The sequence below is a fragment of the Scyliorhinus torazame genome, chromosome 29, assembly GCF_047496885.1.
Source record: "Scyliorhinus torazame isolate Kashiwa2021f chromosome 29, sScyTor2.1, whole genome shotgun sequence".
Taxonomy (NCBI): Eukaryota; Metazoa; Chordata; class Chondrichthyes; order Carcharhiniformes; family Scyliorhinidae; genus Scyliorhinus; species Scyliorhinus torazame.
The window spans coordinates 24,715,326-24,739,622 of record NC_092735.1 but is presented as its reverse complement, the minus strand read 5'-3'; the positions used below and the strand labels follow the sequence as shown (position 1 = coordinate 24,739,622).

General features: G+C 45.6%; 1 protein-coding gene across 2 annotated transcripts in view; it reads left to right on the top strand.

The window, feature by feature from the left end:
• LOC140403941 (MOB kinase activator 2-like) overlaps positions 1-24,297 on the top strand; it is a 72,096-nt gene that overhangs the window by 39,649 nt on the left and 8,150 nt on the right. The window contains exons 1-3 of one of the 2 annotated variants that reach the window (XM_072492224.1): positions 3,415-3,641; positions 13,809-13,972; positions 18,419-18,512. In XM_072492224.1, coding sequence (XP_072348325.1) covers positions 3,598-3,641; positions 13,809-13,972; positions 18,419-18,512 — 302 coding nt within the window. In that variant the 5' untranslated portion in view covers positions 3,415-3,597. Of the gene's footprint in view, positions 1-3,414; positions 3,642-13,808; positions 13,973-18,418; positions 18,513-24,297 lie in introns of those variants that run through there. The other variant, XM_072492225.1, reaches the window with a different exon arrangement.

The window sequence follows — 24,297 nt, the reverse complement described above, 5'->3', positions numbered from 1 at the left end:
TGCGACCCTGTTCGCTACTGAGCAATGAGGTGTCCACATGATGGTAAAAAGGAACCGATGGAGAGATACGGTGCCCTTTCTGATGGAACCTGCACCATGCTTGTAACGTATGTTTGTTTGTTCATTTAATGTACATGTTAAATGTTATTTGTGATTTTAAAAGTTTTCATGGCCCCACGCCACCACACTTTTAACGCCCACTGGCAGTTAATGGAACAAGTTTGTCAACAGACAACCGTTCAGAGGAACTAGTTTGTCGACAGACACCACTCATAGCTACTCTCCTGATTCAATCACGAGAGGCAACCCCCACGATGACCACTTTCTTACCCGTTCTTGCCGGTCGCTCAGGCAGTGGAGAAACTGCACTGGTCCCAGTCCTGCCTGAGGACGCCCCTCTGGTCAGCTAAGCTCGGGTAGAGCACAAACGGCACTGATCAACGTCCTACCTGGGGATTCCACCCATTTCTTACCCGCCGCGGCCCATACGCACCCCATTTTGGCTTGTTACGTTCAAAATTCTTTTGTTTGTTTCTGGCGACCCTTGGGTTGCTTCCGTATGCTATTTACATCCTCAAACACTAGGATGGTAGATCGCACAGGCTACGAGACGGCTCGCACTGTGTCAGTATTTTTCTCGGATGTCTTGTCCAAATATTCGTTTTTTTTAAAATGAGGGAGTCACAGATGGTGACCAATTATAATGGGTAATTGGCAACAAAGGACGGACAGACAGACATACGAGATCTTAAGCAAGATAATAACCTATATTCTGCTTGTGTCCATAGAACTCCGGAACCTCGGGGACCCCTGAGGAAGAAAAAGAAGAAGACCGACAAAAGGAAAGATGAAGACAACCTTCATGTTTTTCACCTGGATCTTAGCAGGATCCCTTCAGTTGCGCGCGGACGCTACCCCCCCCTAACCCCTACCACACAGGCCATGAATGATTCCCACCCCTGCCATACACTGTACCCCGAGATAGTTACCCCCGAGACAGTTACCGATACCCTGACCGGGTGTGACAGGTTTATCACCTGGTATTCACTATCTTACATAGTAGAAGCACTCTTAGTACTGGCGATACTCTGCAGTATCATGCAGACACTTAGACTCAGGAAATGGCGAAGGAGAGCCTCCCGCTCTCGCACCCCGGTATACACGTTTAGGTCCCCTATTTTCGGACTCCAACAAACCTCCCAACCCCTTTAAGTGAATTAAAGTGCATCCGTTTTTCTTTGTGTGTTTTGTTCGTTCAATAAAGAAATGTAAACCTCTGTGCTTGACTGCCAAGCCAGAGAAACTTGTGTTGCTGCTATTTGTACAGTTTAAAGTGTTGTAGATTATTTTTGATTGTTTGAGTGAGGATAGTTTTTTGAGGATCGTTAGAGGTTCCAGTTTTTTATTTTGTAATGCATGCCTGAATGTCATAGCGCCCCGTAGAATTTTATAATGATGTATATGTAAAATGATTTTAGGTAAAATTGTGATTCATAGGATAGGGCAGTGTAGAGCCCGTGAAGTGCCTATGGGTGCCCCGCTTGGTCAGAGAACGAAGAAAACGCGGTAATGTGATCCTTTACGCTTCGCGTTGAGGATCACAAGGAGGGTGTGTTGCCATCTGGGATGGCCACTTCCCAATTACAAAATTGACACTTTGCAAAGATTGCAGGGAAAATGGACAATACTGAGAAAACAAGCAGGTTCAGGGTTTGTCTGCATATTGGAGCCGCAGCTCCCAGACAAGACCAAAACGGCAAAGCCATTAGCATACTAATGGCCCATCTCCGGGAACAAAAGAGTAACATTTGAGTAACCGATACTAAGGCATCACCCCGGCGCCAGAGGAGACCAGAACAAAGCAGGCCAACGGCCACCTCGGACACACCCAGCCATCAGGGCACCCACCCCTTTATTGGATGAAATCGATAGGAACGATCGAAAACGGCCCAATTGATTGGGGCCAAGTTCAAGGCCCGCCCAAAAGTGCACGAAGCCCCTTTTGGGTATAAGAAAGATCCCCCAAGAGAGAATCGTTCTCTTGGCTCCGGCTCTCACTGAGGAGAGACCTGCCCAACAGCTGCACCAGAACAAGTAAGTCCAAGATCAACGCACGCTACCAGACAGACTACCTTAGCTGTTCCCCTTCACCACTTCGACCCCAGCAACCTAAGAACAGAACAACGGCCATTGTTCCTCTGACTGAGTGGGCGCCCAAAGCTAAGTATTGGCTTTAGCAGTAGTGATAGTTTGTAGTATTTGTACATGAGTAGATTTAACTGTGTGTGTAAATAAATAAGCATTTGACTTTGAACTAACTAATTGGTGTATCGAGTCTTTGATCAGTATTCGGTTTGAACCTTGTGGCGGTATCGAAAGATACCTGGGGACTCTTGAGCAAAACGTAATTAGAATTAAGGAAGGCGACCACATTGACCGCCATATTCAGAGCCAAATAAAGAGAAAAACAAATAGCAACAGTGTGGAGTTTGCACATTCTCCCCATGTCTGCGTGGGTTTCACCTCCACAACCAAAGATGTGCAGGTTAGGTGGCTTGGCCACACTAAATTGCCCTTATTTGGAAAAAATATATGATTGGGTAGTCTAAATTTATAAAAGAAAATCTAGTTGTAGTCTTGATATTAGAGTTTCAGTAAATCATAGGGTGGCACGGTAGCACAGTGGCTAGCATTGTTGCTTCACCGCGCCAGGTACCCGAGTTCGATTCCTAGCTTGGGTCACTGTGTGGAGTTTGCATGTTCTCTCCATTCTGATGGGGTTTCGTCCGGGTGCTCCTGTTTCCTCCCAGAAGTCCCGAAAGACGTGCTTGTTAGGTGAATTGGACATTCTGAATTCTCCCTCTGTGTACCTGAACAGACGCCGGCGTGTGGTGACTGGGGGATTTTCACAATAATGTCATTGCTGTGTTAATGTAAGCCGACTAGTGACACGAATAAAGACTTATTATTAATAGTTAGCATGTTACAGTTTCCTACAGCCATGTGTTAGCAACCAACCGTGCAATCATAGAGTCTGCCCTTTGAATTGTATGGAATGAACTCCTGGGGGGAGAAATCTATTGCCCCTTGCCGCAGTGGCAGAAATTTGAGAAAATTAATTAATAATCGTGTGTGAAGTCATTAAAATATAGTGACTCAGTTGAATTTTTTGTTCTCATCCAGTTTTTGGAACCAAATATATCAAGTGGACAGCGCTGTATTTTATAACCAGCGAGAGTCGTGTTTCTGGGACACAATTAATATTAGCTCACTTTCTTTGCACAGAATCCCTAAAGAGACGAGGATGACTCCTTTGTGTTGGGTTCAATTTAGAGACGCTCCCTAAGGTCTTTGCTTTGTGTTGTCGTGGCAGCAGCCATAGCCTGCCTTCCGATTGGTCTTCTTAGGAGTCGGTGCTATAAGCACATCAAATGCAGTCAAACTAGTTTGCAGAGTGGTTTGAGCTTGCTGTGTTACAGAGGGGGGACACTTTGCACATGCTATTGTGCCGGGTGTGGGGATTTTGTTTTGTTTGTGTTGGTTTCCTCCAATCTGGCGGTGTAGTAAAATAATAGGGGGGCCCTGGAGCAGTGCAGGATGGTCCTACAGGCTGTAGGGAAGGCACTGGGCTACAAGAAAAGGTAAGAAAGTAAGAGGGAAAGGCAAAAATTGTTTCGGGGAGCGTGCCGCTGAATTGGAGCGAATGCCCTTGCGAACTTTGAATCAGACCGCAGATCCTTGGGGTCCCAAATTTCTACCCTACCCGCACTGATCTGAGTAGTGCAGCATTAGCACAGCCTCCTGATCTGAGAACTTTCAACTGAAGTGTAAAACTGTTTTGTCTTCTCTGCTTTTTTCAGTTATTTTAAAGTACCGCAGCGAAAGGGAACAGGTTCAACGAAGTCAGTTTCTGCCCATCTAACCATAACATGCTGGGCAAAACTTGTAACTTGGGGATAATCTGTTGACCACGCTGTTAAATTGTATACTGTTGGACGGCCGGTTAAATGGTCCGCGCTGTGTTTGCTGGTAGGTATTTTGAAACGGTTTACTATCAGAATAGCCCAAACAAGAGGCGCACACATTTTAGGAATGCTGGATGATGCAGTAGTGTTGACACCAGGTGAGTGCACCGTCTCATGAAGCATTTCACAGTTGTTCAGCCATCTGGGTAGTTAAAAAAAACCACGCATTTTACCCAGGTGGGAGAAATCGACTGGGGTTCTTGTTCCTGATGAACGCCAAAGATGTATATACAAGGTGGTGTCAGATGAAATAAAAACAGAAAATGCTGGGAAAACTCTGCAAGTCTAGCAGCATCTGTGGAGAGAGAGAGTTAATAAGATATGACTTCCTCTGTTTGTATTTCGGATCTCTAGCATTAGCAGTATTTAGCATTTATTTTGATAGCTGTTTAGTCTTCTGACACTTTCAAAGATCATGCGAGTAGTGGGCACTTGGGCAAATATTGGAAGGTAGCAATCATTAGGAGTAGACAGGACAAGGACAAAAAAGTTCAACTTTATAACCTGTCTTGAGGTTTCACACGTTAAAGTTAGTGACCGGATTTATGGCCGTTTTTAAAATTTTACCAATCCAGTTTCCCTCATCTGAAAGCATAAATTCTTGCAAGATTAGAGTTCCCATGGGCATCGAGCCTTTCTTAATTTCCGAGCCGAGACAGCAAGTGCAGTCATGCTTTTTAACGAGACATGGCGTTACAGACGAGCCTTCTCCGGTCCTACTGCCCAATTACTAGGGCCGAGAATGGAAGCCCCCAGCCAGATGACCTGTTTCTAATCCAGAAATGCTGAGGCCAGCTGGAGAATCCACACTGTGACCCTGGCTGGGATGAGCGAGCTCAGCTCAAACTGGCAGTGGAATCTGAGAGTTTAGTGGTTTGTACGGCTCCGGTGCACTCCATTTTTACTGCGTTGTCAAGACATTTGGCACTATTAACTGCCACTTTTTGAAGCGTGCCAAATAGTATTTATGGGGTACTTGTATACTGTTTCATATTGTACACAGTGCTTCCTTTCTGCTGCCAGTAGTCCATTGTGTGTTGAGGGATATTCAATATTACTTTGCAAGGGGGAGAGAAGCTGACCAGAATCTGGGTTTCCGTAGAATACTATTCTTTGTTTCATTGCTGTGTTCAAAGACCTGGATTTTTAGTAAAATTACAGGCCTAGATAGTGAATAACTTTAGTAAATCTAATGGTAAATCTTACGCTATGCGTAAGTTACATTTTGGCAAGATTTTCCTGAAACCATACTTATGAAGTTTAAATTTAATTTTAATGCCATATAGCTGAAGGTAATTTGATACATCAAGGCAATATAGACATGTCTCTCTTAATCTAAAACTGGAGTATTATTATGCTGCAAAACCCTCCTCCCCTCTTTGATAACTCAAACTGGCCAAATAGGTTCGTACATATGAAACCATTGAACCAATTAAGCCCCTCATTTTTTTTCAGACAATCCCATCTACCTGTCACCTCACTTTATTTAGCAATCCCTTTTCTCCCCAAAACTCACCTAGCTGTCTCTCATCTGCTGCAATGGCCTCCCCGGTAACTTATTCAAAAATGTAACTGCCCGTTAGGTGAAAAGTTCCACGTGATGTCCTTCCTTGTTCTCCTGTGTTGCCTGGTGTTTGTGTCCTTCGCTCTAATTTGCTGGGATCAATTTCTTCATCATTCATTAGTTAAAGCAGCTCAGAAATGCAGACTTTGTTCCTCTTAAGATGATAATGGTTGTGGTAAAGAAAAGTTGGTAATATCAGTTTGAGTAGTTGTTCAGTGTTTGAAAGAGGTTGGGGGATTGGGTTCGAGATTGTGATACATTCACCAGCTTTGCAACAGACTAATCTCCTCAACTATGTTACACCTGTATAATGTATTTCATATGAGCTGTTAACCCAAGGAATGGAAATGGAAAATCACTTATTGTCACAAGTAGGCTTCAAATGAAGTTACTGTGAAAAGCCCCTAGTCGCCACATTCCGGCGCCTGTTCGGGGAGGCTGTTACGGGAATTGAACCGTGCTGCTGGCCTGCCTTGGTCTGCTTTCAAAGCCAGTGATTTAGCCCTGTGCTAAACAGCCCCTGTGGAGTACATCTAACCAAAATTCAAATTTGGGTGCAGTAACAGCTTTATTTCAAGTTATAGGAACTTGTCCGCTTTGACACCTGCCAAAGGCAAAGAACAAACTTCTGAAACAGCTGATAAAACCACCCCCCATTCCCAAATTGTGACCAGTGTTGCTAAACCTATTTGGCATATAGGAAAAAGGCAATATACATTGTGTAGTGTGCTGCTTCTGTGATATTCTCATTTTCAATTCTCCCCACAATCCATAATCACCAGTATGTCACCCTAATCTTGTACAACTCAAAGTGCTCTCTCCACCCACAGCCCACATTTGGAGTGACGGAATGTATAATTGGTTCCTTTTCCGCCATCTGAGAAGGAATATTGTGAAGATTTCACACACCCACCAAATTTTATCCTTTAATGAAATCCTAGTGACGACAGGCCATAATTTACCTATATTTAACTTAGACAGAATAACCCAGGCTGGAATATATAAATATATATATCCTCTTACATTCCAGATATTTTGCGAAGCTACTTTATACCAGCCACCCTCCTCCAAAGTTGCCTTGTAACATGCTCTTGCCTTGCCAAGCTTATGTGCCATTTTAGATTGGGTGGATTGGCCATGCTAAATTGCCCCAAGTGTCCGAAAGGTAAGGTGGCGTTACTAGGTTACAGAGATAGGGTGGAGGCATGGGCTTGGGTGCGCTTTCCAAGGGCAGGTGCAGACTCGATGGGCCGAATGGCCTCCTTCTGCACTGTAAATTCTATGATTTTCTCAAAATAATTGGAAACCATTAAAAAAAAATGGTTACAAAAAATCATATTTACTTTTTTTGCCAGATTATCTGTGACTTTTAGGTTGGGATCTTTTTATTCCGCTAATTGCGCACCCCGATCGTGGGTTTCCCGGCGGCATGGGGTGGATTCAGTGGGAAATCCCATTGACAAAAAGATCCCACTGCCGACCAACGGCAGACCGCCTCTCACTGCCAAGAAACACGTCACAGGGAGGCCAAAGAATCCCGTCCACTATTTCTCCACCAATTTCTTTTTCCCTGTTTTTCTCTCCTGAAAGATTTAAAAGGTTCAGATGTTTGGAATAGAAAATAACTCCTGTAGCACCACTTTTCAGGCATAAAACAAGAAGAAAGCTAAAGTATCTCTCGGCATTGATTCCACTGCTGCATTTGTGTGTCCGTTTTTATCTGCCGACGAATGGTAAATTTTAACTTTAGAAAGAATTAATATAAAAGCATTTTCTATGGAGCCAGAAAGCTCAGGAGGGCTTCCCCCCCATCATCATTTGAATTGAATTAAGTGGATGTATATCCTTTGAAGTTTAGATGAATGAGAGGTGAGCTCATTGAAGTATATGAAATTCTTTGTGTTTAACAGTTGGGCGTTGAGTGTCTGTTTCCACTGGCTGGAGAGTATAGATCTAGGGGTCATAGGGATAAGGGTTGAGCCATTTACTGCTGAAATGAGGAAACATTTCTTCACTTTGAGGGTTGTGAATGTTATTGGATACTAAGGGAATCAAGGGGATAGGGCATGAACGTGGAGTTGATCTGGAAGATCGGCCACGATCATTTTGAATAGTGAACCAGGCTTGAGGGACCGCATGACCTATTCCTGCAGCTATTTCCTACGTTCTTAGTCCTTGCGATCACTAACTGACCCCAGCAGTTGTTGAGCCAGCACCCATTTGGAATATATCTATACAATACTGACGGTAGAGGGCCTAAAATTGAATTTCCCCCTGGTCAAGCTACCTGTAGAGATGTGGCAGCTTGCACTGAACATGTAGATGAGGCCTTAGGGCCAATTCCTCAGTCTGACCAAAATAGTGGCCATTATCCTTATGTGGTTCTTGTCCACAAACTACTTGGGGATGGATGATGGTAGAGCATCCTGCCCATAAAGGCACACATATATGCACAGAGTTACTGGCTAGTGATCGGAAGCACCAACCCTAGTTAAGTCCCCCCCCCCCATCCCCTTTTTCTAGCAGAGCAGCACTGTGGCTAATTGTGATGTTTCTACCATATCCATAATGAATGAACTCAGTGGAGACTGTAGACTGTGCATGTTTTGATCCCTAGTTTTTTCAGCTGATCTCACTCATGTTGTTGGTAGGGATACAATTGGCTGCCTTGATATTCTGAGTTGGAGGAAAATCTGCCCGGTTTCTTACTGCTTATTACTGATAAGACAAGAGTATTGGTGTGAAGCCCACTATTTTGCTACCGCATCGCACCCTGCATCCCCACCCCTCGCCCCCAACCCCAGTTAGCTAGCTTACTGATTCAGACTGTTTAGGTTCAAATGAAGAATGGTCACCAGTGATAAGGAATGGGTTTAGAGACATTCCAATTAAATGTCTCATTTATGTTAAGTATCCAATAATTGACACATATGTAAAGAAACATCAGGTGGCCTTTGGGGAAGATGATGTGATGATAGAGTTTTGTACAGAGTTGTGTTGAAGGAAAATAAAAGTGTTTGTGAGAAGGAGCAGAACTTTGACTCTTTTTATACAACAGCAGCTAAATGTCTAACAACCAGATTAGGTACAAGAGGGGATGGAACCATAATCCATTGCAAGCCACCACCCTCAAATGAGAAGAGGCATAGATGGTTGATTAAACGAAAATTAATTTAAAAATCTCTGTTCTGCCCATTTACTTGTTCTAATAAGCTGCTGAGAGTGTTTATTGCCCCATCTCTGGAACAGTGCCTGACATTTGCAAAATGTAATGACAAAATGCTTTGAAATGTGAACATAAAAACATAAAAGGATTAATTCCTCTGTATTAAAACAACCAAATTCCCTCAAGGTGCGGACTTTTGTAAGATGCAAAAGGCACACTCTCCAGCCCTTCATGTGATTCCTGCAAAATTCCCTAACCCTCCAGGTAGTTAGTAAATCCTTTTGGCCAAGGCAGTTTTTGGCCCACGAGGTGGGTCTGGCCCAGGTGCTGTCTGGTAACTGACAGTAAGCAAGAAGTGGAGTAGACAAAAGAGGGGCTGAGAGTCAAACAGCGATGATTAATCGTGGAATGCAGCAAGCCTGAACTCGTATAGCTGAAACAGCCCCGGGGAAATCTGCACACTTGTGTTAACTAGCTGAAAACAATCTGCTCAAAAATATGTCTCTCTTAATTCATTTTTGATCGTATATTCTCTCTTTTCCGTTTATTCTTCTCTTTTCTCTTTCAACCTTGTTTAAAATCTTCCCTTGTTTGTTTTCCTCTCTTTTTAACCGTTGCAAAATGTAATGCCAAAAAGCTTTGAAATGTGAACTTGTAAAAATTTAACTATCCTCAAAAAGTCTGTTTTCCCCCCCCTTGAAATTATATCAGTGTGTTTCTAGAGAAGATGACAATATAAGAAATAGCAACAGCTAGCAATTATTCAGGAGTGGAGAGATAATAGGAATGGCTTTGGACAGTCCAAGTTGTTGAACCTAATCATCAAATTTTAATTGCTGCCTTGCTTTAAAATAAAATGCTCTTACGATGTTGCTCATGGGGAGTCGGGGAGCATTATAGTTGCATGGCAAATGGAACGAAGGGAACTGAGCAGCCAGATGAGAAATGTAACAGAGCTAGGAATCGCAAGTGTCAGAGTTGAGGTGGAATGGATGGAACAATGCAAAAGGCTGGAGTTGAACAAAATGGATTCCCTGTTGTCTTGGGAACCGAGAGTGTTATGGCTAGGGTTTAGAGAACCCCAAAGTGTATCATGGAGTTCACCTGACCCACAACTTTTAATAGATTGTCGTATGGGGAACACACGGCCCACTCTACAGGTGTGGTAGAGCAGAAATCGAAAAGTATTTTTTTAAAAGCAAAACAATGTTTATTCTATGAACTCCAGTTAACCTTTTTAAAACATACAATGAACATCTTAGCAACCATTAATTCAAATACAACCCCCAAAGAATACAACACTAAGTAATCCTTTAAGCTTTCCTTTTAACATCCATAAGACGGAAAACACCTTTCAACAGAAGCACATTAGGTTTACATTCACTACTGAGAACATTTATAATTCTGAATTCACCAAATGATCAAGAGATAATCTTTTGATGGCAGAGAGAACAACAGTACACCTGCTCTGTCTGGCTTCAGCTCCAACACTGAAAACGAAACTAAAACACACCCTGCAGCCTGCTCAAAAACAAAAGTAAAAGGCTGACAGACAGCCCAGCTCAACCCTCTCTCTGACATCACTGCAGTAGTAAACACCCATTTCTTAAAGGTACTCTCACTACAGATATTTATATACCCACCCATTTATAAACACCCATTTCTTAAAGGTACTCTCACTACAGATATTTATATACACACCCATTTATAAACACCCATTTCTTAAAGATACTCTCGCATGACGAGAGCAATAAGGCAAATAAAGATGCTGGAGCTCAGGCTGAAAGAAAAGAGATCAGTTCTGCGTAGCATGTCATCTGTTTCTATTATTATCTATTTCAGGCCATTGTGTAAAGCTAGTTATCAAAGTTTAGGAAAAAAAAGAATCTTGGAATACCAGCATTTATTGCCCATCGCTAGTTTCTCTTGAGAAGATGGTGAATTGCCTTCTCGAACCTCTGCAGTCTGAGTGGTGATAGCACTCCTGCTGCTGTTTACCCTTAGTGTCCAAATAAGATTGGGTGGGGTTATTGGGTTATCGGGATAGGGTGGATGTGTGGGCTTGGGTAGGGTGCCCTTTCCAAGGGCCGGTGCAGACTCGATGGGCCGAATGGCCTCCTTCTGCACTGTAAATCCTATGTCCCTCCAGATAGTGGAGGTCTGGGTGGTTCCACTATCAAAACAGCCTTGATCCAAGTACACAGTGGCGCCATGGTGCACCTGGTGGTCAATCAAACAATTTGCGGAGCAGGCTTGAGGGGAGAGATGCTCCTTTTTATTCCTGTTTTATGCTCTTATGTTCTTTGTCCTGAATGATGTTGACCTTAATTTCAAACTAACAATGTTTCTCTGTTTAATTCTTCAGACCTCCTTTAACTCAGAATTGGCAATGGGGTGAAAGCAGGATTTGCAAAAAGCAACTCCCAGTACATTCTGTGACGGTGCAGTACTACTAGATTGTAAAACATTTTTAGTATGTTCTGCCATATGCCCACCCCTACCTCTGCAGACTTGTACCCTGCCCCAAAGCTCCACAATGTATTGATGGATAGGAGCAGTCATGACTGCGCCCTGGAGTTGACATTTGCTGAGGAGCTTTTTCATTCAAGATAGCTGGGAACTGATACATTGATACAATAATATTAATTGGGGAATCTCAAATCAGGTTTGGACCTTAAGGAATTTTGAGAAAACATTGGGGCGGGATTCACCGTTTTGCCAGCAGTCTGGGGGTTTCCCGACGTCGGGAGCTGCCCCACAATGGGAAACCCCATTGACCGGCCGGCGTAACGGAGCATCCCGCCGGCGGGGTGAAGCAGAAATATGGCGCGGCGAATCCCGCCCATGTTCTTTTTAAAAAAAAAAAAAAAAAAGATTTCATTGTTCCGGCTTTGTTAAAATTCATTCTTTACAGGATGTGGGCTTCGCTGGCTAGGGCAGTATTTGTTACCCATCCTAATTGCGCTTAAGGAGGTGGTGGTGAGCTGCCTTCTTGAACTGTTGCAGTCCATGTGGTGTAAGTACACCCACAGTGCTACTATGGAAGGGGTCCCAAGGTTTTGACCCAGCGACAGTGAAGGAACGGCAATAGATTTCCAAGTCAGGATGGTGAGTGACTTGGAGGGGAACTTCCAGGTGTCTGCTGCTCTTGTCCTTCTAGGTGGTAGTGGTCGTGGGTTTGGAAGGTGCTGTCTAAAGAGCCTTGGTGAGTTGCTGCAGTGCACCTTGTAGATGGTACACATGGCTGCTACTGTGCGTCGATGGTGGAGGGAGTGAATGCTCGTGGAAAGGGTGGCAATCAAGTGGGGGCTGCCTTGTCCTGAGTGTTGTTGGAGCTGCACCAGGCAAGGGGAGAGTATTCCATCACACTCCTGACTTGTGCCTTGTAGATGGTGGACAGGCTTGGGGAGTCAGGAGGTAAGTTATCCCCCACAGGATTTCTAGCCTCTGACCTTCTCTTGTAGCCACAGTATTTATATAGCCAGTCCAGTTCTCCTTGCTAAATGATTTATTGCCTTTTGTAACTACTTGCCGCGCGTTTATTGATGATATTCCTTCCTGTTGGATGTTCTTTGTTACTGTTTTAAGAAAATTGCATTTGGTCCTGTTGGGTGGTAGTGTGTTGGATGCTTTGCCCCTGTGACATTGTGGCATTTTCTGGTGCGTTGAACAAGCAGTCCTCCCAATAAGATTTTAATTTGGTAAAACATTGTTAATTTTGCTTTGGATTTCCATTTCTTCCTACCCACCATGAACTCGTGTATCACAGGTAAATTCCTTAGTGGTAGTGGAAAAGACTCCTGCTTACGATGCTGTAGGGCAGCATGATAGCACACGTGGCTAGCACTGTAGCTTCACAGCGCCAAGGTCCCAGGTTCGATTCCCCGCTGGGTCATTTGTGTGGCATCTACACGTTCTCCCCGTGTCTGCGTGGGTTTCCTCCGGGTGCTCCGGTTTCGTACCACAGTCCAAAGACATGCAAGATTAGGTGGATTGTCCATACTAAATTGCCCTTGGTGTCCAAAAAGGTTAGGAGGGGTTAGTGGATTGTGGGGATAGGGTGGAAGTGAGGGCTTAACTGGGTCGGTGCAGACTCAATGGGCCGAATGGCCTCCTTCTGCACTGTATTTCTGTATGTATGTAATGACCTTGTGCAATGAAGTGAGCAGAACAACCAGAGTTTGTTTTTCTTTAAATGCATTTTTGTGCTACTGCATGGGGGCACGCTAATGCACGGCACCGCAAAAACGAATTGGCTCAGATACTGAACTCTCAATTTCAACCACATTGTTTTCAGATGATCCCTCATTTATTTTGTATTCTTTGAAAAACAGTTGCATAATTTTCAGAATCTACTTCTGTGTTTGTTTTTTAAGAGTTGGAATGCTGTGACATGTCTGATATGGGTAATTTACAATGCTTGGGAAAATTGCTTCTGTTTATGTGTAACCTCTTCACACCAGGGTTGCGTTATTGTAAAGGAGATCTGGGCGAGGAGACATGCACTAATGATGGAGGGAATTGCAATAATCATAGGGGAAAATGCCTACAAAATGGAGTTGGGAAAAGTGCCAACTCTGGTGGTCGTGTACTTGGCGGTATCTTCACAGGACCAGCATTAACATTATAGTTTGTCATGGTATAAATTGGAAATTGATTAGAGTCATGTAATCTAACCAGCGAACTCTCATTCTTATGGACACTATCAATGAGCTCTGTGCTGTTTATGACTAATGGCGGCGGGGCGGCGCAGTGGTTAGCACTGCTGCCTACGGCGCTAAGATCCCAGGTTCAATCCCGGCTCTGGGTCACCGTCCGTGTGGAGGTTTTGCCCCCACAACCCAAAGATGTTCAGGGTAGGGGGATTGGCCAAGCTAAATTGCCCTTTAATTGGAAAAAAATAATTGGGTACTCAAATTCTTTTTAAAATGACTAATGGCGGTAGACTAGGCTAACAGAGAACATCACTGACTTGTACCTAGAACATGTTTTATGATGTAGTGTTTGAAACCTATTTCTGAATTTATTTATAGTTTATCTTTTTCTCCCCCAGGAAGACTGCAAAATCAAAGTCAGATGAAAAACTTCCTTCGACTGAAGAGAAAAAGTTGTATCTGGAGGCAGAGTACACCTCAGCCCGAGTGTCTGATGCAGATTTGCCCATGCTCGTGAGCTTGCCCAGAGAAATCGACCAGAATGAATGGTTGGCCAATAACAGTGAGTAAACCTCACAATAAACTAAAGGTTCCCAGCGAGGGAATGGTATGGTGACATTGGTGCTTCAGGGTTAATGTTTGATTGGAATGGAGTTTATTCTCTACCAATTCTCCTTATAATGATTTCCTAGATATGTTCAGGCAAAGGCTAGCAGCGAGGGGAGATTTAAGTGAAATTGGGCGAGCCAGTCATCTTGTAGATGCTCTTGCAAATGCTTTTTAAAATAAATTTAGTGCACCCAATTCATTTTTTCCAATTAAGGGGCAATTTAGCGTGGCCAATCCACCTACCCTGCACATCTTTTGGGTTGTGGGGGCAAACACAGGGAGAATGTGCAAACTCCACACGGACAGTGACCCAGAGCCCAGAGTGCGGTGAATCATAACTCAGCCCAACGCATCACACAAGCTTGCCACCCCCACATTGATTCTGTATACACCTCCCCCTGCCTCAGGAAGGCAGACAGCATTATCAGAGACCCCTCCCACCCAGGCATTGCCTTCTTCCAAACCCTTCCATCAGGCAGAAGGTACAGGAGTCTGAAGACTCGCCCATCCAAAAGAACAAAGAACAAAGAAATGTACAGCACAGGAACAGGCCCTTCGGCCCTCCAAGCCCGTGCCGACCATACTGCCCGACTAAACTACAATCTTCTACACTTCCTGGGTCCGTATCCTTCTATTCCCATCCTATTCATGTATTTGTCAAGATGCCCCTTAAATGTCCCTATCGTCCCTGCTTCCACTACCTCCTCCGGTAGTGAGTTCCAGGCACCCACTACCCTCTGCGTAAAAAACTTGCCTCGTACATCTACTCTAAACTTTGCCCCTCTCACCTTAAACCTATGCCCCCTAGTAATTGACCCCTCTACCCTGGGGAAAAGCCTCTGACTATCCACTCTGTCTATGCCCCTCATAATTTTGTATACCTCTATCAGGTCGCCCCTCAACCTCCTTCGTTCCAGTGAGAACAAACCGAGTTTATTCAATCGCTCCTCATAGCTTATGCCCTCCATACCAGGCAACATTCTCGTAAATCTCTTCTGCACCCTCTCTAAAGCCTCCACATCCTTCTGGTAGTGTGGCGACCAGAACTGAACACTATACTCCAAGTGTGGCCTAACTAAGGTTCTATACAGCTGCAACATGACTTGCCAATTCTTATACTCAATGCCCCGGCCAATGAAGGCAAGCATGCCGTATGCCTTCTTGACTACCTTCTCCACCTGTGTTGCCCCTTTCAATGACCTGTGGACCTGTACTCCTAGATCTCTTTGACTTTCAATACTCTTGAGGGTTCTACCATTCACTGTATATTCCCTACCTGCATTAGCCCTTCCAAAATGCATTACCTCACATTTGTCCGGATTAAACTCCATCTGCCATCTCTCCGCCCAAGTCTCCAGACAATCTAAATCCTGCTGTATCCTCAGACAGTCCTCATCGCTATCCGCAATTCCACCAACCTTTGTGTCGTCTGCAAACTTACTAATCAGACCAGTTACATTTTCCTCCAAATCATTTATATATACTACAAAGAGCAAAGGTCCCAGAACTGATCCCTGTGGAACACCACTGGTCACAGCCCTCCAATGAGAAAAGCATCCCTCCATTGCTACCCTCTGCCTTCTATGGCCTAGCCAGTTCTGTATCCACCTTGCCAGTTCACCCCTGATCCCGTGTGACTTCACCTTTTGTACTAGTCTACCATGAGGGACCTTGTCAAAGGCCTTACTGAAGTCCATATAGACAACATCTACTGCCCTACCTGCATCAATCATCTTAGTGACCTCCTCGAAAAACTCAATCAAGTTAGTGAGACACGACCTTCCCTTCACAAAACCGTGCTGCCTCTCACTAATACGTCCATTTGCTTCCAAATGGGAGTAGATCCTGTCTCGAAGAATTCTCTCCAGTAATTTCCCTACCACTGAAGTAAGGCTCATCCAGTCATAGGACAGCTTCTTCCCCACAGCTACAAGACTCCTCAACAACTCCCCCTCGGACTTAACTGTTCCCTGTAAGAACACTTCACGACGCACTATGCTGCTCTTGCTAATGTATTTGCTTTGTTTGGCCCCTTGTTCCGCACTGTAACCAATCACTGTTTGTCGATATACCATTTGTCAATGTTCTCTGATGATTATTCTTTTGTCTACTATGTACGTACTGTGTACGTTCCCTCGGCCGCAGAAAAATAATTTTCACTGTACTTCGGTACATGTGACAATAAATCAAATCAAAATCAGAGCTGGGATCGAACTTGGCACCTCGGTGCCGTGAGACAGCAGTGCTAACCACTGCGCCACCTGATGCCCCGCTCTTGCAAATGTCCCAGTGACCTTCTAAGGAAGGTATTTGCAAAGGCCTGAGAGCAGATCAGTTGAATCTCTCCTTTTGTCCAGGACGTGGTGCTTGGTATAGAAAGCTCAAAAGGAGTGAGTGTAAATAGCTATAGATTAAATGCTGCCTTTAGTACTAATTTTCCTTAAAAAATATATTTATCATGGGATGCAGATGTCGCTGGCTAAATCAACGTTTTACTGCTCATCCCTAATTGCCCTTGGGAAGGTGGTGGTGAGCTGCCTTCTTAAACCACTGCAGTCCATATGGTGTAGGTACACCTACATTGCTGTTAGGGGGAGCAGTTCCAGGATTTTGACCCAGCAACAGTGAAGGAATGTCATAGTTACAAGTCAGGATGGTGTGTGGTTTTGAGGAGAAATTACAGGTCGTGATGTTCCCATATGTCTGCTGCCCATATCCTTTGAGGTGGTACTGCCTTCAGCCGCTCTGTTACTGCCTTCAGCCGCTCTGTTACTGCCTTCAGCCGCTCTGTTACTGCCTTCAGCCACTCTGTTACTGCCTTCAGCCACTCTGTTACTGCCTTCAGCCGCTCTGTTACTGCCTTCAGCCGCTCTGTTACTGCCTTCAGCCGCTCTGTTAGGAGATCTGTGTTTTCAGCGTCACATTCTCCCGTTATACCTTTTTCTTCCATAAACCACAAATCTTGACTGTGAGTCACTGGAGGGGGTCAGTAAAAGTATAACCAGTTTCTTGAGCAATCTGCTCTAGTAATGCATTCTTTACTCAATGATGGTACACCAGTCAAGACTGAACTGGAAACTCTCCGGCTCCCTCCTTCAGGCAGTGAAGCCATTAACGTGAAGTATTGATTTCCCATTCTTTTGCCTTGTACCATTGCGAACACTCCCATTAAAGACTTGTGCTTCATTCTTGACTTCAACATAATTCCTATAGGTTCAATAGACTGCCTCCACTGAGTTGTCAGTTGCATTGTAAATCGCTCTGCAGCCTCCGAGCACATTTACACAGACCGGAAAAATACTAATGCAGCCCTATTGACCTTGTGCTCATTGGCCGGCTTCTTGGGTATAAATACTCTGCACGGTGTGGCACTGAGCCATTCAGACCATTAGGTGCCAGGACTGATACTTGGGGTGTGCAAGGTTAGCTGGTGTCAGCCTGGTCGGTAGTAGATCTGTTGTTCTCAAGACTGTTTGCATTAAAAAGAGGAAATTCAGCAAGTCATGGATCCCTTTTAATACTAATCTTTATTATTGTCACAAGTAGGCTTACATTAACACTGCATTGAAGTTACTGTGAAAAGCCCCTAGTCGACACACCCCGTGCCTGTTCGGGTACACGGAAGGAGAATTCAGAATGTCCAATTCACCGAACAGCATGTCTTTTGGGATTTGTGGGAGGAAACCGGAGCACCCGGAGGAAACCCATGCAGACACTGGGAGAACATGCAGAAACCGCACAGACAGTGACCCAAGCGGGAATTGAACCCGGGACCTGAAGCAACATTGCTAACCACTGTGCTACCATGCCGCCCGGACTTTGGGAGAGGACAATATTCGGATCTGCTTTGATTCCTTCCACAGCTGAACAGCTTTCAGGTGCTGCAGACTCTTGTGTGGGAGAAGGCACTAAGAAATGCTGGTGCCCAACCCAAAGATGTGCAGGTTAGGTGGATTGACCAAGCTAAATTGCCCCTTAATCGGAAAAAAAAATGAATTGGGTACTCTAAATTTATAAAAAAGAAGGAAAAAAAAGAAATGCTGGTGCCCATGAAACCATCGTTTTCAGGGATGAGCGGGGGGGGGGGGGGGGGGGGGGGCAGGGCGACAGGGAAACCAGGGTGAGACATTGATTGCTGGTGTGTCATACGTTGAAAGTTCCCGGACAGAGACATTGGAGAGGATTACTCTCTAACATAGCGTGTGGAGAAATAGAAGAGATATAAAAACCATCAGAATCTCAAGCTTAAGATTCTAGTGTCAGATACCATTGTTGTAGTGCTACTTTTTAGATATAGGAGCAGCCATTGAAAATAAAGCAGGGCATTGTTATTACAATAATTAATTTAGATTGTACCATTGTCTCACACATGTGTTCCTAATTATTTTTGTTTTGATAGCAATGACATTCTTCAATCACATAAATCTGCAGTACAGTGCAATCTCTGAGTTCTGCACAGCAGAGACCTGTCCAGTGATGAATGCATGTAACATGTAAGTACTTAGCGTTATGCACTGTGTATTTTATGTACTTGAGTCTTTTTTAACTAGAACAATTCCCTACAGTGATCAACTTAAAAAAAAAAAAATTAAATGATCAACTTAAAAAAAAAAGAAAATGTTATTTCACGGGATATGTGTGTCATTAGCTGGGCCAGAATTTATTGCCCATCACTAAACTCCCCTGAGCAGGTCATGATGAGCTGCCTTCTTGAACTGCTTCAGTCCATGTGGCAGTATAGGTACGCTTACATGCTCGGGTGAGATATCCAGGACTTTGGCCCGGTGACAATGAAGGAATGGCGGTATACTTCCAAATGGCCTGGAGGGGAAGTTGCAGGTGGTGGTATTCCCATGTGCTTGCTGCCCTTGCACTTCTGGGTGATAGAGGTCGCGGGTTTGGAAGGTACTGTCGAAGGAGAATTGCTGCAGTGCATCTTGTAGATCAGGGTCTTTCAAAGTGCAGGTCCGACCCGTGGGTGGGTTTTGGAACGGTCGCCATGCGATCGGTCGCGGCATTCCCACGGGGGTCCTCATCGCGGGGGAAGTGCCCAATTAACCTTGCCGGCATTTTTATTGATAACAGCCGCCGCTACCACCTTTTAAATGAGAAGAAATGAGGCTGTGTGCAGTCTTCCAGGCAGAAGCGGCAGCAGTGAGCGGGTCATGCACCCTGCACACTGGGTGTCAAGCGCCCCCTGTGTATGTGCTTTTAACGCCAAATCATGGGGTTGAGCCTCTTCCATTTTCTAGCTGTTGGAAAGCAAGGCAAGAGGACTGTGAAGATGAATCATTTTTTTTCAAGTAAGGGACGGCGAGAGACACAAATAGGCAGAGTGCATACTGGACAGGATCTTGCATCTGAATCTGCTGGAGATGCTGCTCAGGCAGAGCAATGCTAGTCTTAGTTCTGTACAGAGCCTCTGGTTAACAGCCTTCAAATAAGAAACTTAACTTGGGAACAAAGCAGTATAAAGATGATTTCTTGAGGTATGGTTTTGTCAAATAAGGATGCAAAGCCCATGTGTGTTACATGCAGGAAAGTACTGGCAAATAAGAGAAGTTTCAGATTTTGAAAGAGAAGTAGTGGGTGAAAAAATTCCTTTTGCGGTTGAGACCCCAGAGTCAGTTATTAACTTACAGTTGACTCCAAAATAAAAGACTACACTGCTGTACCTGATCTGTGATAGCACATCAAAACATGTCTAAAGCCCATGAAGCTGTCAGCATTCAGGATTAGCTTCTCCCAGGAGCGTCTAGTGCTGATAAAACAAGCATTTTATTCCCATTGTTCGTCATGACAACCTACATGTAGGTGGTACAGTGGTTACCCCTGGGACTACGGCACTGAGGACCCAGGTTCGAATCCCAGCCCTGGGTTACTGTCCGTGTGGAGTTTGCACATTCTCCCCGTGTCTGCGTGGGTTTCACCCCCACAACCCAAAGATGTGCAGGTTAGGTGGATTGGCTAAATGTCACGCTAAATTGCCCCTCAATTGGAAAAAAAAATAATTGGGCACTCTTAAGTTTATATAAAAAAAAAAAAAAAAAAAAAATGACAACCTACATGTGCGAGGTTGGATTTTCCGTCCTCAGAATGATGAAGACGGCACAAAGGAACTGGCTAAACACCTGAACACATTGCCATCTCCCCTTGTGAACCTGATTGGAGTGAGTTCGTAAGGACCAAGCAGGCAGTCCTTTTGCAATAAAGGTTAAGTGGTGACGTGAGTTGCGAAGGTCAGCTGGTGTAGTCCCCGAAGGTCATCCAGCGTGGGTCATGAAGGTCAGCTGGTTGGCAAAAGTGAGTCCCGGGGGGGGAGGTTTAAAAACGCTGTAGATGTTTAACGGTGGTGCAGGCGCTAATGTTCAAGCTGCTATGATATTGTTCAAGCTGCCAGGATGATATTGCCACAGAATTCCCAGCCTCTGGCCTGCTCTTGTAGCCACAGTATTTATAGGGTCAATGGTAATCCCCAGGATGTTAATAATGGAGAATTTAGTAATGGTAATGCCATTGAATGCCAGAGGTAATTGACTGGCACTTATGTGGCACAAATTTTATTTGCCACTTATCAACAGAAGCCTGACTGTTGTCCAGGTCTTGCCGTATGTGTACCTGGATTTCTTTCGTATCTGAGGAGTCATAAACATTCTGCAATCATCAGTGAACATCCCCACTTTCAACCTTCTGATGGAGGGAAAGGGAAGGTGATTGATAAAGCAGCTGAAGGTGGTTGGGCCTCGGGCAATATCCTCTGGAACTCCTGCAAAGATTTTCTTTTTAGATTTTAGAGTACCCAATTCATTTTTTCCAATTTAGGGGCAATTTAGCGTGGCCAATCCACCCACCCTGCACATCTTTGGGTATGGGGGTGAAACCCAGGCAAACACGGGGAGAATGTGCAAACTCCACACGGACAGTGACCCAGAGCCGGAATCGAACCTGGGACCTCGGCGCTGTGAGGCAGCCGTGCTAACCACCACCACCGTGCTGCCCCCCTCCTGCAAAGATGGCCTGAGACTGAGATGATTGACAACGAGAACCATCTTTGTGCTACGTATAGCACTCGGTAGCACGGTGGTTATCACAGTTGCTTCACAGCTCCAGGGTCCCAGGTTCGATTCCCGACTTTAAAAAAATATATATATATTTTTTATTAAGGTTTTTTAACAACACAATTTTTTCCCCTTACAAACAATAACGCCCCCCCCCCCCCGTAACAAAATAACACAAAATCTCCCTGAGCAAGATATATACATGGCAAGATGGTATATTTACATAGCTCTATACACTGGCCGCACGTGCCGTTTCTCCCCACCCTCCATGCCATCTCCCGCTCGTCCATCCCCTCAAACAATCTCTCGTTTCCCCCCCCCCCCCCCCCCCGGTTGCTGCTGCTGCTGACCGACCTTCTTCTAACGCTCCGCGAGATATTCTAGGAACGGTTGCCACCGCCTGTAAAAACCCTGTGCAGACCCTCTCAAAGCAAACTTAATTCTCTCCAATTTTATGATGTCGTTAATCCAGGCCTCCAGGCTAGGGGGCTTCGCCTCCTTCCACAATAGCAAGACCCTTCGCCGGGCTACTAGGGACGCAAAGGCCAGAATTCCGGCCTCTTTCGCCTCCTGCACTCCCGGCTCATCCACTACTCCAAATATTGCTAGTCCCCAGCTTGGCTTGACCCGGACTTTCACCACCTGGGATATTACTCCCGCCACACCTCTCCAGAACCCCTCCAGTGCCGGGCATGACCAGAACATATGGACATGGTTCGCCGGGCTCCCTGAACATCTTTCACATCTATCCTCTACCCCAAAGAACCTACTCAGCCTCGCCCTCGTCAAATGCGCTCTGTGAACAACCTTAAATTGTATCAGACTGAGCCTGGCACACGAGGAAGAGGTATTAACCCTACCCAGGGCATCAGCCCATAGCCCTTCCTCAATCTCCTCCCCCAGCTCCTCCTCCCATTTACCTTTCAATTCTTCTACTAGCGCTTCCCCCTCTTCTTTAATCTCTTGGTATATTTCCGACACTTTGCCCTCCCCTGCCCATACCCCCGAGATCACCCTATCTTGAACTTCTTGTGCCGGGAGCAACGGAAATTCCCTCACCTGTCGCCTCACAAAAGCCCTCACCTGCATATATCTAAATGCATTTCCCGGGGGTAACTCAAATTTCTCCTCCAGTGCCCCTAGGCTCACAAATGTCCCATCAATGAACAGGTCCCCCAATCTTCTTATCCCCGCCCGATGCCAGCCTTGGAACCCCCCGTCCATCTTCCCCAGGACAAACCGGTGGTTACCCCTGATCGGGGACCACACCGATGCTCCCATTGCACCCCTGTGCCTTCTCCACTGGCCCCAGATCCTTAGTGTTGCCGCCACCACCGGGCTTGTGTATTTTGTCGGCGAGAGCGGCAGCGGTGCCGTTACCAACGCCCCCAGGCTCGTTCCTTTACAGGACGCCATCTCCATCCTCTTCCATGCTGCCCCCTCTCCCTCCATGACCCACCTGCGGATCATCGCCACGTTTGCTGCCCAGTAGTAACTCCCTAGGTTTGGCAAAGCCAACCCTCCTCAGTCCCTGTTGCGTTCCAAGAACCCTCTCCTAACCCTCGGGGTCTTATTTGCCCACACATACCCCATAATACTCCTACCTACGCTCTTGAAAAAGCCCTTGGTGATCACGATGGGGAGGCACTGAAACACGAACAAAAACCTCGGAAGGACCACCAGTTTGACCGACTGCACCCTACCCGCCAGCGAGAGCGGGAGCATGTCCCATCTTTTAAAATCCTCCTCCATTTGCTCCACCACCCTCGTCAAATTCAGTTTATGTAGGGCCCCCCAACTTCTGGCTATCTGGATCCCCAGATACCGAAAACTCCTCTCCGCCCTCCTCAGCGGTAGGTCCCCTATCCCTCTTTCTTGGTCCCCTGCCTGTAATACAAAAAGCTCACTCTTCTCTACATTAAGCTTGTAGCCCGAGAACTCTCCAAACTCCTTCAGAGTCTGCATGACCTCCACCATCCCCTCCATTGGGTCCGCCACGTATAGCAGCAGGTCATCTGCATATAGCGATACCCGATGCTCCTCTCCCCCGCGGACTATCCCCCTCCATTTCTTAGACTCCCTAAGTGATATGGACAAGGGTTCGATCGCCAATGCAAACAACAGGGGGGACAGGGGGCACCCCTGCCTCGCCCCAACATGCGCTTCATAAATCCAGCATCATCCCAGTTCGGGGCGTATACATTTACCAACACCACCCACGTCCCTTGCAACCTACCACTCACCATCACATATTTCCCTCCATTATCCGCTACGATAGTCTTGGCCTCAAATGACACATGCTTTCCCACCAGCATTGCCACCCCTCTATTTTTCGTGTCCAATCCAGAGTGAAATACCTGTCCTACCCATCCCTTTCTTAACCTGACCTGGTCCGCCACCTTCAAGTGTGTCTCTTGGAGCATTGCCACGTCTGCCTTCAGTCCCTTCAAGTGCGCGAACACCCGAGCCCGCTTCGATTCCCGACTTGGGTCACTGTCTGTGCGGAGTCTGCACGTTCTCCCAGTGTGCGCGTGGGTTTCCTCCGGGTGCTCCGGTTTCCTCCCACCGTCCAAAGATGTGTTGGTTAGGTGGATTGGCCATCATAAATTGCCCTTGCTGTCCAAAATAGGTTGGGTGGGGTTACTGGGTTACGGGAATAGGGTGGAGGTGGTCTTATGTGGGATGCTGTTTCCAAGGGCCGGTGCAGACTCAGTGGGCTGAATGGCCTCCTTTGCACTGTAAATTCTATGACTCCAACCTGTGCAAGTGTTTTTTCCTCCTGATTCCCATTGCCTCCAATTTTGTGAGGGCTTCTTGATGCCATTCTTGTTCAAATGCTTCCTGGATGTCAAGGACAGTGAGTCTCCTCTCACCCCTTGAGTTTAGCTCTTTTGTCCATTTTTGGACAAAGACTGCAGTGGTGTTAAGAGCTGAGTGGCACTGATGGAACTCTAACTGAGCAGGTTATTACTGAGTAAGTGCCACTGGAGAGGACACCCCTTCTGTTATTTTGCTGATGATTGAGAGTAGACTGATGGGGCAGTAATTGGCTGGTTTGGATTTGTCTTGCTTTTCTGGACAGATAGATGCCAATGTTGCACTGGAACAGCTTGGTGAGAGGTGTGGCTAGTTCTAGAGCACAAGCCTTCAGTATTATTGCCAGAATGTTATCAGAGCCTATAACCTTTGCGGTATCCAGTGCCTTCAGCCATTTCTTGAT